General features: G+C 51.5%; 1 protein-coding gene across 1 annotated transcript in view; it reads right to left on the bottom strand.

Moving 5' to 3' along the window:
* ASIC4 (acid-sensing (proton-gated) ion channel family member 4) overlaps positions 1-13383 on the bottom strand; it is a 26769-nt gene that overhangs the window by 2679 nt on the left and 10707 nt on the right. The window contains 3 exon segments of the mRNA XM_006890261.1: positions 1093-1255; positions 1422-1549; positions 1646-1790. Coding sequence (XP_006890323.1) covers positions 1093-1255; positions 1422-1549; positions 1646-1790 — 436 coding nt within the window.

The raw sequence follows: 13383 nt of genomic DNA, 5'->3' as shown, positions 1-13383 counted from the left end.
TGGATGGATGGATGGATGGATGGATGGATGGTGGGTGGATGGATGGTGGATGGATGGATGGATGGATGGATGGATGGATGGATGGTGGATGGATGGATGGATGGATGGATGGATGGTGGGTGGATGGTGGGTGGATGGTGGGTGGATGGATGGATGGTGGATGGATGGTGGATGGATGGATGGTGGGTGGATGGATGGATGGATGGATGGTGGATGGATGGTGGATGGATGGTGGATGGCAGATCAGGTGGTCTGTGGACAGAGGAGTTTGCCTTACTCACATCAGCAGCCAGCACTGCATTTCTCTTGAGGCCGAGAGAGAAGTGAGTGCACTTCCTCAACTGGGGCATGCTCATTTGTTGAACTGAGATGAGACTCCTGGCCTTTCACACCCAGGCCTGGGTGGCTGCCCCGGCTCCTGCTGCCTCCACTTACCCAAAGGTGCACACCTGCAGGAGCCCAAGCCTACAACCACCCCCACCCCACTCCTGAGCTATGGGATAAGAATCTCCTCACAGGAAGAGTCCTCCAGGGGAGACTGGGGAAAATGAGCCAAAATGGTCAGGAGGCGATGGACAGAGAGATAAGGAGGAGAGTGATGGAGAGGGAGGGAAGGGTGCAGGCAGCACGAACCCAGTGTGTGGTCGGCACACTCGATGTAGATATTGGGAGGGCAGATGGTCTCATTGCCTGAATGAAGAAAAGATTACTCCTGTCGTCTCTATGGTCCTTCCCCGCTTCCCAGCCTCACACTTTCGTGGGCAGACACACGTGCACAGAAGAACTTGTACACTCATGCTGGCAGACATAAAAACATGCACACATACTGGGCAGCACATGCTAGCTTGCATATACTTGTATTCTCAAGCACATGCACTTGACCCCACAGCACCTAAGTGCACAGCACATGAGTTTACAAATATATATTATTAGCATTAACACAATGCATGCAATAAATAAAAGGACGCAAGCAAGTACAGGCACTGTGCATATGTGAACAGCATGCACAAATCTCCAACACGTCCGATGCACACACGGGTGCAGAAAAGCAGGGTTCTCTCCCGCTGAGGTTCCCAGTCCGGCCGCGCCCACCTGGCATGTGCACCATCCGGCAGTGGCAGCGCTGCAACACTGCCTCCTTTTCACAGCGCAGGCGACAAGCGGACACGGAGTATGCTGAGTAGCCCTGGAGCTCCGGTTCCCAGAGCTCGCTCTCGGCCCTGCAGTTGCCCCAGGGCTGGGGCAGATAGGTCAACTGCAAAGGCAGAGAGGCAAGGCAGACTGAGGTCATGCCTCAGAGTCTCACTGGGTCCCCAGCACCCGCAGACCCAGCAGAGTTACTTAGGAGGAGCAGTGGGCTACGGGTTTCTAGAAGACGGGCCTGCTAGTGCCCAACGTTGGGCAGAGTGGGAGCTGCCTACCCGCTGTTCCTGGCAGGACACGAAGGTCTGGAAGCCTGGGGACACACCAAAGCCCAACTGGTGGATGTAGGGCGGCTCTTCCTGACTGTGGATCTGCACCCGGATGCCGGCCTCAAATGAAGTCTCATCTGCCAGGGGAGATGTGGACCCGTGGACACCCAATCCCAGACACAGGGCTAGAGTCTGAGCCCCTAGATGGGCCCCTGGCCCGCCCGCATGCGTACTTGTCTCCCTCCAGATGGGCAGGTACTCCTCCTGCTGAATGTCCAACATGATCTCCAGGCCGCTGCCCATGCCCCCTGCCCGGCTGGGCAGCGGGCTCTGCGGGTCTGCGTTGAAGGTGTAACACTTCCCATAGCGTGTGTAGACCTGGGGGGATAGGAAAAGGGGGAAGGATGGAAGGAGGGGGCCAAGGACACCCAGTGTTCACTGTCCCCTCTGTAGACCCCCAGAGACGTCCACAAGACCCACCTGGACACTCTTGTCCTATATCCCAGCCTTTTTCCCTAAGCATCTTCGACCTGGCATCTCCTCCTCCCGTGTGTGTGTGTGTGTGTGTGTGTGTGTGTGTGTGTGTGTGTGTACACACTCTGTTGAGTCCAATTGACTCATAATGACCCTGTAGATAGAGCAGAGTAGACCTTCCCTGTGGGCTTTTCAAAGCTGTAATCATCACAGAAGCAGATTGCCACATCTTTCTCCTGTAGAGCAATTGAAAGATTTGAACTGACAACCTTTCCATTAACAGCTGGGTGCCTAACCTCTGTACCACTAGGGCTCCTTCATCCTCCCTTAGATGATGAAAAGGCATCTCTAACTTATATCAATAATAATACTCTTGATATTCCCCAAAGTCTCTCCCCAGCCAATCTCTTTCTTCTGAGCACAGTCCCACCATCTATTTGGTTTCTCAAAGCAGAGACCCTGCAGTTTCCCTTTTCCTCAGCCCGACATCTAAGTCAACTGCTCTCTGGGCAGTTCTGCTCCAGAAATAAATTCAGAATCCACCCACCTATCTCTCTGTCTCTCTCTTTCTGTCTCTCTGTCTCTGCCTCTCTTTCTCTCTCTCTCTTCTCTCTCTCTCTCTCTCTTTCTCTCTCTGTCTCTGTCTCTGCCTCTCCCCCCACCTCCAGGGCCTCTATTCGTTGTCATTTCTCACCTTGACCAGGTGGTGGCCTCCTGACTGGCCCCCCTCCTCACATTCTTCAACCACCACCATCCCCTCCACCAGGTACCATCAAACCAATTCTGACCCCGTAGTGACACCCGTGTCAGAGCAGAACTGAATTCTACAGAGTTTCAAGGCCTCAATCCTTCAGAAGCCTGCCTTCCATGGTGCCTCTGGTCAGATTTAAACCTCTAACCACATTGTTAGTATCCATTTGTGCACCAGAGGGCATTTCTATTAAAGTGCTTTAAAAACCAAACCTACTGACACCACTCCAAGGCACAGTGACCCTGCAGCACAGCAGGCTTGCCCCACAGGGTTACCAAGGCTTGGTCCACTCCAAGGTATGGTGACCCTGCAAGACAGCAGACCTGCCCCGCAAGGTTGCCAAGTCTTCACGGAGTCAGACTGCTCATCGCTCTTTGACTTTTTGGTTAGGATCTAAATGCTTTAACCCATGCCACCAGAGCTCCTTAAAGTGATTCTCTTTCACTGCCATCAAGTCAGAAACGACTCATAGCTGACCCCTCCGGTGGGTTTTCAGAGCTTTAAATCGCACAGGAGCTAGTCAGACCTGTTGTTGTTATCGTTGTTAAATGCCATCAAGTTGTAGGCGACTCATAGCGACCCTATGAACAAATGGCCTGAAGACTTGTATAACTTTCTTCCTTTCTCCAGGTTCATAGGGTCTCTGGAGACAAACTATTTCAGAAGTGGATACCACTCCTGCTTATTTTAATTGGAGAGCTCCACCAAACACTGTCCACCATGTGTAACCATTCTAGCATTTGATACATCAGTGTCACAGTGTTCAGTTTCACAGTAACCACGAGTTACCTCTCTATGGCAAGTGGACACACCAGGCTATACAACCTAGAAGAATGTTTGACCAAAAACAATCAAAAATAGGCCTGAGGGCCATGGATTAGAGTCACCCACCTTTGGCCCGGTAGCATCACTTTTTGTCCTGTAGGCCACCTGATCTTTCTCTATGCTGTTGTTGTTGTTAAGTGCCGTGGAGTAGTACGTGATCATAGCAACCCTAGGAAGCTTAAAACCTAGTGACCACGTCCTTCTTATCTCAGAGTAAAGGCCCGGAAGTCTGCCCATAAAGCAACTCTCTCCACCCTCTCCTAGAGCCAGCTCAGAGCTCTGACGAATCCAACCACGTCGACTGTTCTCGCTTCCTTCCTCAGGGCCATCGTTCGAACTGTTCCCTCTCCCAGAATGCTTGCACCACCGCAACCTTGAGCACGGGGCTGCTCACCTTCCAAGCTTCAGCGTCACTTCTTCGGACGCACAGATCCATCACGTCACTCTTGGCCCTGTTTTTGGTTCACTCACAGTGCTTCTCATGAGCCAGGGTCATCAGCCTATTCATTCATCTCCTTGTTCATTTTCTGTACTCACTGGTGTCTGCTGCCAAGCACAGCGGCCTGTCTGGTGCCCACCTCAACTGCCAGCATCTTGCCCAATCCCTTATTACAGGGACTCTTTGATATAGAGTCCCTGGGTGGTATTAACACACCACATTGTTAACTGAAAGGTGAAACGTTCAAGTCCACCCAGAGGTGCCTCCGAGAACAGTCTGGCTTTCTACGGTTGAACAATCAGCCACTGAAAAGCTTTATGGGAGCAACCAGAACACAATTCTTGAGAATGCTGCCAGGTTATGAAAAAGGGCAGGTGGCCGACGTCCTTGAGAAATTTGTGCGGGAATCTGAGAGGAACCTAGCTTGCCACACAAACTTCCACCAAAAACACAATAAAACGTTATTGAAAAGAAAAAAAGTTGATAGGCTACCCACATATTGATTCTGTTGTGACATAAAATTTTAATAGTTAATAAACACCAGAAGTAGGAAAATATTCAAAGAAATGAAAGCCTTAGGGAGCACAATTCTACTCTAAGAAGCAATCTAGAATTGAACTATAACTGCATCTGGTTTTAAGAAGTCTGTGGGGAAACACATCACGTTTAGAAAAGTGAAGGGTCAGTGAATGAGAGGAAGACCCTCAATAGAATGGATTGACACAGTGACTGTACCAACGGGCTCAAGTGTGTCAGAGATGGTGACGATGGCAGAGGATAGGACAAGGTTCAGGTCTATTGTTTATAGGGTCAACATGAGTTTCAGTCGCCTCAACAGCACCTGACACACCCCTGCAGCTCTAAGTGAAAACAGCCCCTTCTAGCTCCCTTTTCTTTGTGGCGAGTTATCCCTTTTGGACACCAGATGGCGCTGGCTCCCCGGAGATGGAGCTGAGGCTCCAGGGCGCCCCACTGGCAGCTGCCGAGGTGGGAGGAGGCCGAGTGAGAGACAGAGAATGTTAGTTCCCCAGCCAGCCTCACCCCCACTGAGACCAGCCCCAGGGTCAAACCCATCACCGTAGTACCTTCCCTGGAGGCTGGGGGTCGGCGCACTCAATCACTCTCTCTTACTCCCCCTCCCTTCTCCTTGGGAATATTTTCACATTGGTAAAAGCTGGGATAAACGCCTTGGGGCAGTGTTGAAAGGAAAAAGATATCCTAAATGTCTAGATTCAGAGAGCAAAAGCGCAGAAGAGAGACAGACTAAGTTGGGGGGCTGTGGGATGAGGAGTTCTGCTGTCAGGATAGGGACAGTGACCCTGATCTTCCTCCCTTCTAAAAACCACTCCTTCTGTCACCCAGCACCTAATCAGCCTCAGGCTCCCAAACACCACCAGCACCTTTACAAGCTTCTTGGAGTTTACACACTCCAAGCCCCATCCACTGCTAGCCCACCTGATCCATGCAACAGCTCTAATATCAGGTGGTTTTTATTATTGTCCTGATTACCATAGATTAAGTAACCAAGGCTCAGCGTGGTGAAGTGACTTGCCCAAAGGCACCCAGCCAGAGGAAGGTGGAACTACACGCAAGGCTCCAGTTGTTCCCACAATCCTTTGGGGCCATTTCCCCAAGCTCAACTCCTGCCTCAGCCGTCCAGCTGAAACCAGGCCAGAGTGAGGCTCAGGCGCTTCCCTTCCAGTCCCCCCTTCTACTCATTCCACTCCACTTCTCTGCACCTTCCTCTCCCCACCTCTGGATGTGCTGCCTCTCAGCTCTGCACGTGTCCCTCCACCCCTCTTCTCTGCACCCTCACTAGCTTCTGGGTTCCCAGACTAAATAAGACTGTACCTGCTCCAGCCCCAACACATCACCACCTCACCTTCGCTTCACCACCAGCAGCACCTGCAGCCAGTAAGGCTGGGTCCACCAGTGGGCAGGAGTGGGTATCTCTATGCCCCTGGCATGTTCTAAGTGTTCAAGGGCTCATCACAGGAAATGTTCACTCTAGGAGGTCAGTACTACCATCTCTGCATTCTATAGATGAGGACATGGAGACTCAGAGAGTTAAGCTGATTTGCTGAGGTCTCCAGGCTGCTCCTCGGAGACAAGGATTTTGCAACTCCATCTCACATACTTTGGGCATGTTGCCAGGAGGGACCAATCCTTGGAGAAGGACATCATGCTTGGAAGGGTGGAGGGTCAGCGCAGGAGAGGAAGAAGGACCCTGGATGAGATGGTCACTGTGGTGATAGGGGCAGGTGTGTCGAGATGGTGAGATTGGCTGAGGATAGAGCAGGCTTCAGAGCCATTGCTCACAGGGTCGCTATGAGTCGTAGTTGACTCAACACAGAACAACTTAAGAACAGTGCTCCGCAAATGTTAGTATGTATATGATTCATCTTGAAATACTCTGACTCAGTAAATGTGTATGGAAGTGGGGGTGAGGAGACCCTACTTTGAGAAGAGAGGCTCTAGAGAGAAGGGCAGAATCTATGGAGACAGACTGACACTAGGCCTGGGGGAAAGGGGAACCTTGGGACGGAGTGGGATTCCTGGGTCCTCACTCCCATTGCAAAGGTAGATGGAATGAGTGCATAAATATTAACCAAAATTCTTTAAATGCCCACTCTTCTCCTATTTTAGGCCAAGAAGACACAGGGATCAATTCTTGCTGCTGTGGTCAGTGTGGGGTGTACCCCTCAACTAAGAAGTTAATCAGGGGGCCCAAGCCGTGAGCTTCCTTCTCGGGGTGGCCTGTCAGTGATTGGCACCACCTCAGTGGGTTTCACACCTGGTCCAGGTGCAGGTCCAGTCTCACCACAGCATCAGTAACTCCTGGCCACATCCCCAGAACCCAGGAAGACAGGGTGTCTCAGCACACAGCACACATCAGCACACATCCCCACTTTGTCCCAGGCAGGCCCTGTGCAAGAAAGGCATTGGACCCATTTTCTCTTTGGAGCTGCCCAAGAAAACCATGCGAGTACCATTGCCCTGATTTTATGATGGAGTAGACTGAAGTTCAGAGGGGAAAAGTGACTTGCTGTAGAGCACACAGCAACCAAACGGCAGCAGACAGTCAAGCGGTACTGAGTGGCGAGCCTGACCCCAGAGAGCTCTGTGGGTACTTAGTAAACATGTGGTGGGTGGTCAGCGAATGAATGACCCTGATAGGCTTCTGGCCCTGGGTGGGACTGGGACAGCTTCCTTGTCTCCTAACACACACACACACACACACACACACACACACACACACACACACACCCCTGACACCAGAGCCAGTGGGGACTGTCCTTTGAGGCTAAGAAGAGCCAAGGAAAGAAGTGGTGGGTGAAAGTGGCCTGGGTCTGAGAGACACTTGGGAGGGAGTGGATAGGCCACCCTGGTGGGGCCAGGTCACCAGGATAACCTGGGTCAGACCCGACTGCTGGGCACAGCACAGCGTTGCCCTGGAGACGGTCCCCGGACCAGGCAGGCCAAGGCGGGCGCAGCCGCCAGCTCCTAAGTGGCAGAACTCTGGTGGCAGCACAGCCGCAGCCTCTTCCATGGAGACGGCACGGCTGCTCAGCCGCCAGGTCCCGCCGGCTGTCCACTGCTCCCTCCCCACGGACAGGCCCGGAAGAGGTGTGGGCCGAAGTGGAGAGTCTAGTACCAGGCCATGGAAAACAGCCAGTCCTGGGCCAGAGCGTGCTGAGCCGAGGGGCTGGCTCCCATCACCCACCACAGGTCCCCAGCCTCTGGGATCAATATCACCAAAAGACCATCCTCCTCAGCCCCCACCTCCTCTCCTCTACCCTCCTGGCTCGAGCATGAGTATGTGGCCTTCCAGGGCTTTCTAGATTCAGGCTGGACAGCTTCTACTCAGCTTCTAGAACTCTGGCACCTGGAAGGCAGGCCTGGCCTCCACTACCTTCTCCAGACAGCCCTCACCAACCTCTCTGACTGCCTCCTAGCGCAGAGCTGAACCCTGTCTGGGTGTTCTTGTTCCCAGCTTCTGTGACCTGATCTCAATCTCTCTTAAGTGCCTTTCTATCCCGTGGCATCCAGTTAGTCACCTGGCCTCAGTTTCTTTGTTCATCTGTCCATCCCTCTGGCTTCTGTCTTTCTCTCTCATTGATCTGGTGCTCCCAGGTTCCCAGTCTCTGACTCCTTTGGTCTTGGTGTCCATCTCTGTCCCTCGCCTCCCTATCCTCCAGGGTCCTTCCCAGGGGCCTGCCTCTCCTCCCACCCCCACTCCGCCCTCCTCAGGGCCAGTGGCTCCTCTCAATCCCCCAGGCTCCATCTCTGCACAGCTCCCAGTTCCCTGGCTGCCTTTCTCGCGTTTTCCCCCCTCCCACTCCCACATCCCATCCTTTCCATAGTCCTGGAGCTCAGGGTTAACAGGCAATTAGCAGGGCCAGAGCTCAGAGCGGGTGGGGAAAGGGCCGGGGCTGCCAGGAGATAAGAAGCAGCCAGGAGCACAAGGCTGGGCTAATCCAGAGCTAATCTTCGGCCTGCGTTTTATCTCTGCCGCCTTCTGAGCACCCTGTTTCTGGCAAGGCCCTGGCACATACACCCCCATTCCGCTTCTCCATGGCAGCCCCATCCTCTTCACATCGAAGAGCCATCCGCCATACGTCTCACTCAGGCCCAGAATAGAAGTAAATGACATGCTGAGGTCCAGGGTGTGTTTGGTGGGGGGCAGGGTGTACTTCCATCTCCCTGGAGCCTGACTAGCACCCCTGGGGGTGGACAGCTCCTCAATGGCTGTACCGTGATGTAGGCTGGAGTGCAGGTGTAAAGGTGCCATCTGTCCTCCAGGGACCCAGGAAGGATGAGAACACAAACCAAACATGCAGGGTGTCTGAACTGGTGGTCCGAGCTTCCGGCTGCTCAACCCCACCCCCACTGCACAGACCATCCCACCCAGCCAGAGTGATACAGAAAATAGGAACAAACCCATGCAGGCTTCCTACACCCCACCCCAGACACCCCTCACTGCCCTCCCTCCCTCCCTCTGGGAGCCAGAGGACCCTGGTCCCAATTCCAGGTCTACCACTACAGTCTGTGTGACCTCGGTTAGCAAAGTGACTTATTAACTATGCTGGATCTCAGTTTCTCCATTTGTTAAGTCGGGCTAGAAGTTATTGTCTAGCTTATTTCACAAAGTGCTTGTAAGTCTCAAAATGCTGTAAACAGCATTTGCAAATTACATGGCACAACCTCAAACTAAACCCACTGCTATCTGTATGGGAGGAGATTGCCCATCTTTCTCCTTTGAAGGAGCTGGAGAATTCGAGCTGCCAATAGCTACTGGTGGATTCAAACGACCAAGTTTTCAGTTGTTGTTGTTAATGTGCCATCGAGTCACTTGCAACTCATAGCGACCCTATGTACAACAGCCTGATATATTTGGCATTGTGCCAGCAAGGCTTTTGAAATCAAACACAAGAAATCTCAATACTGGTGATGTAAAGACCAAAGACACGAACCAAGCACAGGAAGGACCCTAAGATGTGGGGCTGGAAATAGATACACACCATCTGCAAGGCATGATCAAAGAAACATAGTTTGGAGCCTTGAAAGATAGAGTTCAAATCCTAACTCTGCCACTACCTAACCCTGAACGGGTGAGTGAACCTTAGGGAGGCTCGACTGGCCCATCTGTGAAAGGGGAATAAGGTGAGCTGTGGGCTACCACTGATTGCCAAAAGAAAAATGTTTGTCTGGGACAAAGTGCAGCCAGAGAGCTCCTTAGAGACAAGGATAATGAGACTCTCTCTCGCATGCATGCGTTGAACATATTTATCAGGAAGTGCCAGTCCTGGAAAGGGACACCATGCTGGGGAAAATAGAGGGTTGGTGAAAGACCACCCTGTGAGAGAGGGACTGGCACAGGGACAGCAACAATAGGCCCATGAACAGCAGAGCTGGGAGCTGTCACAGGATTGGGCCAGCGTTCCTTCTCTTTTGCATAGGGCCCTACAGCGCTGAGTCTGAGCTGACTCAAAAGCACCCGCCAACAAGGTGAGGTTTTGGAAGAAAAAACTCATCATCAGTGTAGTAAGTTCCATGTTGGGCTGCTAATCAAAAGCTTGGTGGTTTGAAACCACCAGACACCCTGGAGGAGAAGAATGGGCACTTTACTCTTGTAAAGATTGACAACTTTAGAAGCCCATTGGCCACAATGAATAGGAAATGACTCTGTGGCAGTGCGTTTGGGTTTTTTGTTGTTGGGTTGGGTTTTTTTTTGTCTAAGGTGAGTTGGCATCCCACTTCCTAAACAACATGTCTTTGGAAACTCTATGAACTTTGATAAATTACGAAAAAGGCTTCAGGCCTTTTGTTCAGAGGGTCGCTATGAGTTGTGCTCGACTCAATGGCAATCAGCAATAACAAGGTGAATTGCACTGGGAAAATCTGCTGTCGGGGACCTCTCCAAAGTACTGACAAGCAATGATGTCAGTCTAGAGACTAAGGTGTGCCTGATCCAGGCCATGGTCTTTGCAATTACCTGCTATGCATCAGAGAGCTGGACAACGACTAAGGATGATGAACGACTAAGAATTGATGCCTTTGAGTTGTGATGCTGGAGAAGAGTTTTGAACATACCACAGATGACCAAGAATACAGAGGTCTGTATCGGAGAGGATGAAACCAAGTTTCTCCTTGGAGGCTAGGATTTTGAAGCTCTGTCTCACATACTTTGGGCATGTGGTCAATAGGGACCAGTCCTTGGAGAAGGACATTATGCTTGGAAGGGCAGAAGGACAGTGCAGGAGAGGAAGATCCCGGATGAGATGGATTGATACAGTAACTAGGGCAATGGGGGTAGGTGTGTCAGAGTCAGTGAGACTGGCTCAGGACAGGGCAGGCTTCAGAGCAGGTGACTCGATGACACATAACAATAATAACAAGGTGAGTTGTGCACTAGTGGCTTGATGGTAAAGAGCTGTGTTTTCAACCCAAAGGCATGTGGTTCAAATCCACCAGTTGCTCTTTAATAGAAAGATGAGCAATCTCCTCACGTGACTCAACGCCTCTGAAACCTGACGGAGGGTCAGGTATGAATGAGTTGGTTCCAAACTGACAGTAGACAGCAACAACAATGTAGGTTACGAGGATTGGGGACAAATGCCAAGATAAAGGCAGGCAGGTGCCCTAGAGGGGGCAGTCCATTTGAAGACTGATATTTTTTATTTTATTTTATTAATTTTAGTGAACATTTACAGAGATTTTGGATTTCCATTCATTCATTGTTGCACTATTTTCTCTACCCCCCAGTTCGTTCCTCTTTTTTTCCCCCTTGAAAGTCTGTTTTAATTGTCCCATTGCCACAGTGCTTGTCAAAACTAGTTCTGTTTAATCTCCTTTGTCAGTGTGTCCTTTGCCATTCCCTATCACTCCTCCCTGAGAGAGATTTCACCCTGAGTCATAAGGAAAAGGGGATGGCGTATTCTCTTAGCTACTTCCTGCTGAAAAGGGACACTGTAGTTTTCAGGGTGAAGATCTTCTCTCACTAAAGGGCCCCTTTGGCAGTAGGAAACACAGACTCTTATGGAGATTGATTTTGGAGTTTAGATGCACTGTTATCAATTGTGCTTAGCCGTACATGTTCATATCCTTGAAGATGCATCATGGAATTGTTGTAGCCTAAAAGACACAAATTTAACTAACAAGTTAAAAGTACATGGAAGACTGATATTTTGATCTTGCCTCACCACCAGGCCCACCTCCACAGGGCACCATGTCCCTTGGTAAAGGCCACACTGTGCTTCTCAGAGGACAAAGTTCTGACAAGTGACAGCCTGATTCTCTGAGACAAGCTCTCCTCACACAGCACCAGACGGTGCCAGCCTGAAGCCAACTAAGTCCAGCCCTACCCCTGACCGTTCCTGTCTGTGGGACTGAACCTTTCTAAGCCTCCATTTGTCATCTATAAATCCAGATTCATAATTTGTACCCTACAGAGATAATGTGAATAGTAGTGCAATGGTTGCAGGCTCAGCTGCTTCCTGAATGGTCAGTAATTCCAACCACCTGCCATCCTGCTGGAGAAAAGACTTGGCAACCTGCTTGCATAAAGATCCTCACTGGAGGTCAGCTACGAGTTGGTTCTGATCTGAAGGTACCTAACGACAGTGGTATAGCACTGGTCTGTGCGTTGCTGTACAGAGGTAACTCGTGGTTGCTGTGATGCTGAAGCCTGTGACAGTGATGTGCCAATCGTGGTAATGGGTACCCATGGTGGACAGTGTTGGCTGGAGCTTCCCGACTAAATCAAGCCTGGAAGCAGGAGCGGCATCCACTTCCGAAATGGCTTGCCTCCAGAAACTGTGTACAAACAGTGCTCAGGCTGTTCGTTCATAGGGTCTCTATGAGTCATCTACGACTCGACAGCACCAAACGACAACAACAACGAGTCCACTTGACAGTACAAACCACCCACTTGACAGTACAAACCACGTTTATTTAATGCCTACTCTGTGCCAGACACTTTCTAGAAATCAACCCATGAATCTTCATAAAACCCCCATTTGATGGAGTATGTTCTCACAGCCATTGTTCAATACACGCTGGCTGCAGAATTAACACATACCAAGCACCCAAGAAGTGATGGGTATTCCAAGAGTGATTCCTTGTCTCTGCTGTTTGTACAACATGTCAGGCACAGTGCTTGGTGCAGAGATGCATCCGAGAACAAAACAGACACGGTTTCTGCCCTGAAGGCATGCTGACTGGCTGCCAAGGCATTCATTCATTCAGAAGTGCTCTCTGAGCGCCTCCACCATGTGCTGGGCATGCTTTAAGTGCTGGGCATACAGCCGGGAACCAAACACACAAAACTAACAAAGAGATGGATCGTTACCAGTTGCGATCTGTGCTCAGATAAAGGGAACGGGTCAAGGAAAGCTTGCCAGAGCCAATGGCCTCGCCCGCTCAGGACCGCGAGGATGGCCCCCACCCCGCAGGCGGGTCACTGCGCCTTGGACGGCTCCCCTCCTCCACCACGTGGTCAACGCGGCCGCCCAGCCCCCACCACACAGGCACCCGCTGCCTCTTAGGGGGTGCACAAGCTTGTAGGTCTAAAAGGAAATGGTGGCAGTGTCTGTTCAAATGTAAATTTGTCAGCTCTGGGTGAATAGAAGTAGGTGGGTCAGGGCCCTTTGCTTCCAGCCTGCTGTGGCTGGGGTGACCCCCACCCCAAGGCAGTGGTTCCAGGTCAGCAAGGCGTCTCCAAAGGCGAGGAGGAGGCCGCAGGGGGCCCCCCAGACGCAGGTAAACAGCCAAACCCGCTCGAGGCTTCAACCGCTTAGGCCTCAAACCCTAGAAAGTCAATTTTCCAGTCGGGGATGTTTTTAATTTATAGCAAAGTCCTTCTCTGACATTCCCTCCCCTGGATGCAAAGTTCTCGGTGGAGTTTGGCTCACTCGGTGGAGCGCACCCTCGCGGCCGGGCGAGCGAGCGGGGGCCTGGCTGCGGCGGCGGCGGTGGGTGGG

The sequence above is a fragment of the Elephantulus edwardii genome, unplaced genomic scaffold (genome assembly GCF_000299155.1).
Source record: "Elephantulus edwardii isolate Elephantulus edwardi_28Jun2011 unplaced genomic scaffold, EleEdw1.0 scaffold00087, whole genome shotgun sequence".
Taxonomy (NCBI): Eukaryota; Metazoa; Chordata; class Mammalia; order Macroscelidea; family Macroscelididae; genus Elephantulus; species Elephantulus edwardii.
The sequence above is the reverse complement of the archived record's forward strand: the minus strand, read 5'-3'. Positions and strand labels throughout refer to the sequence as shown.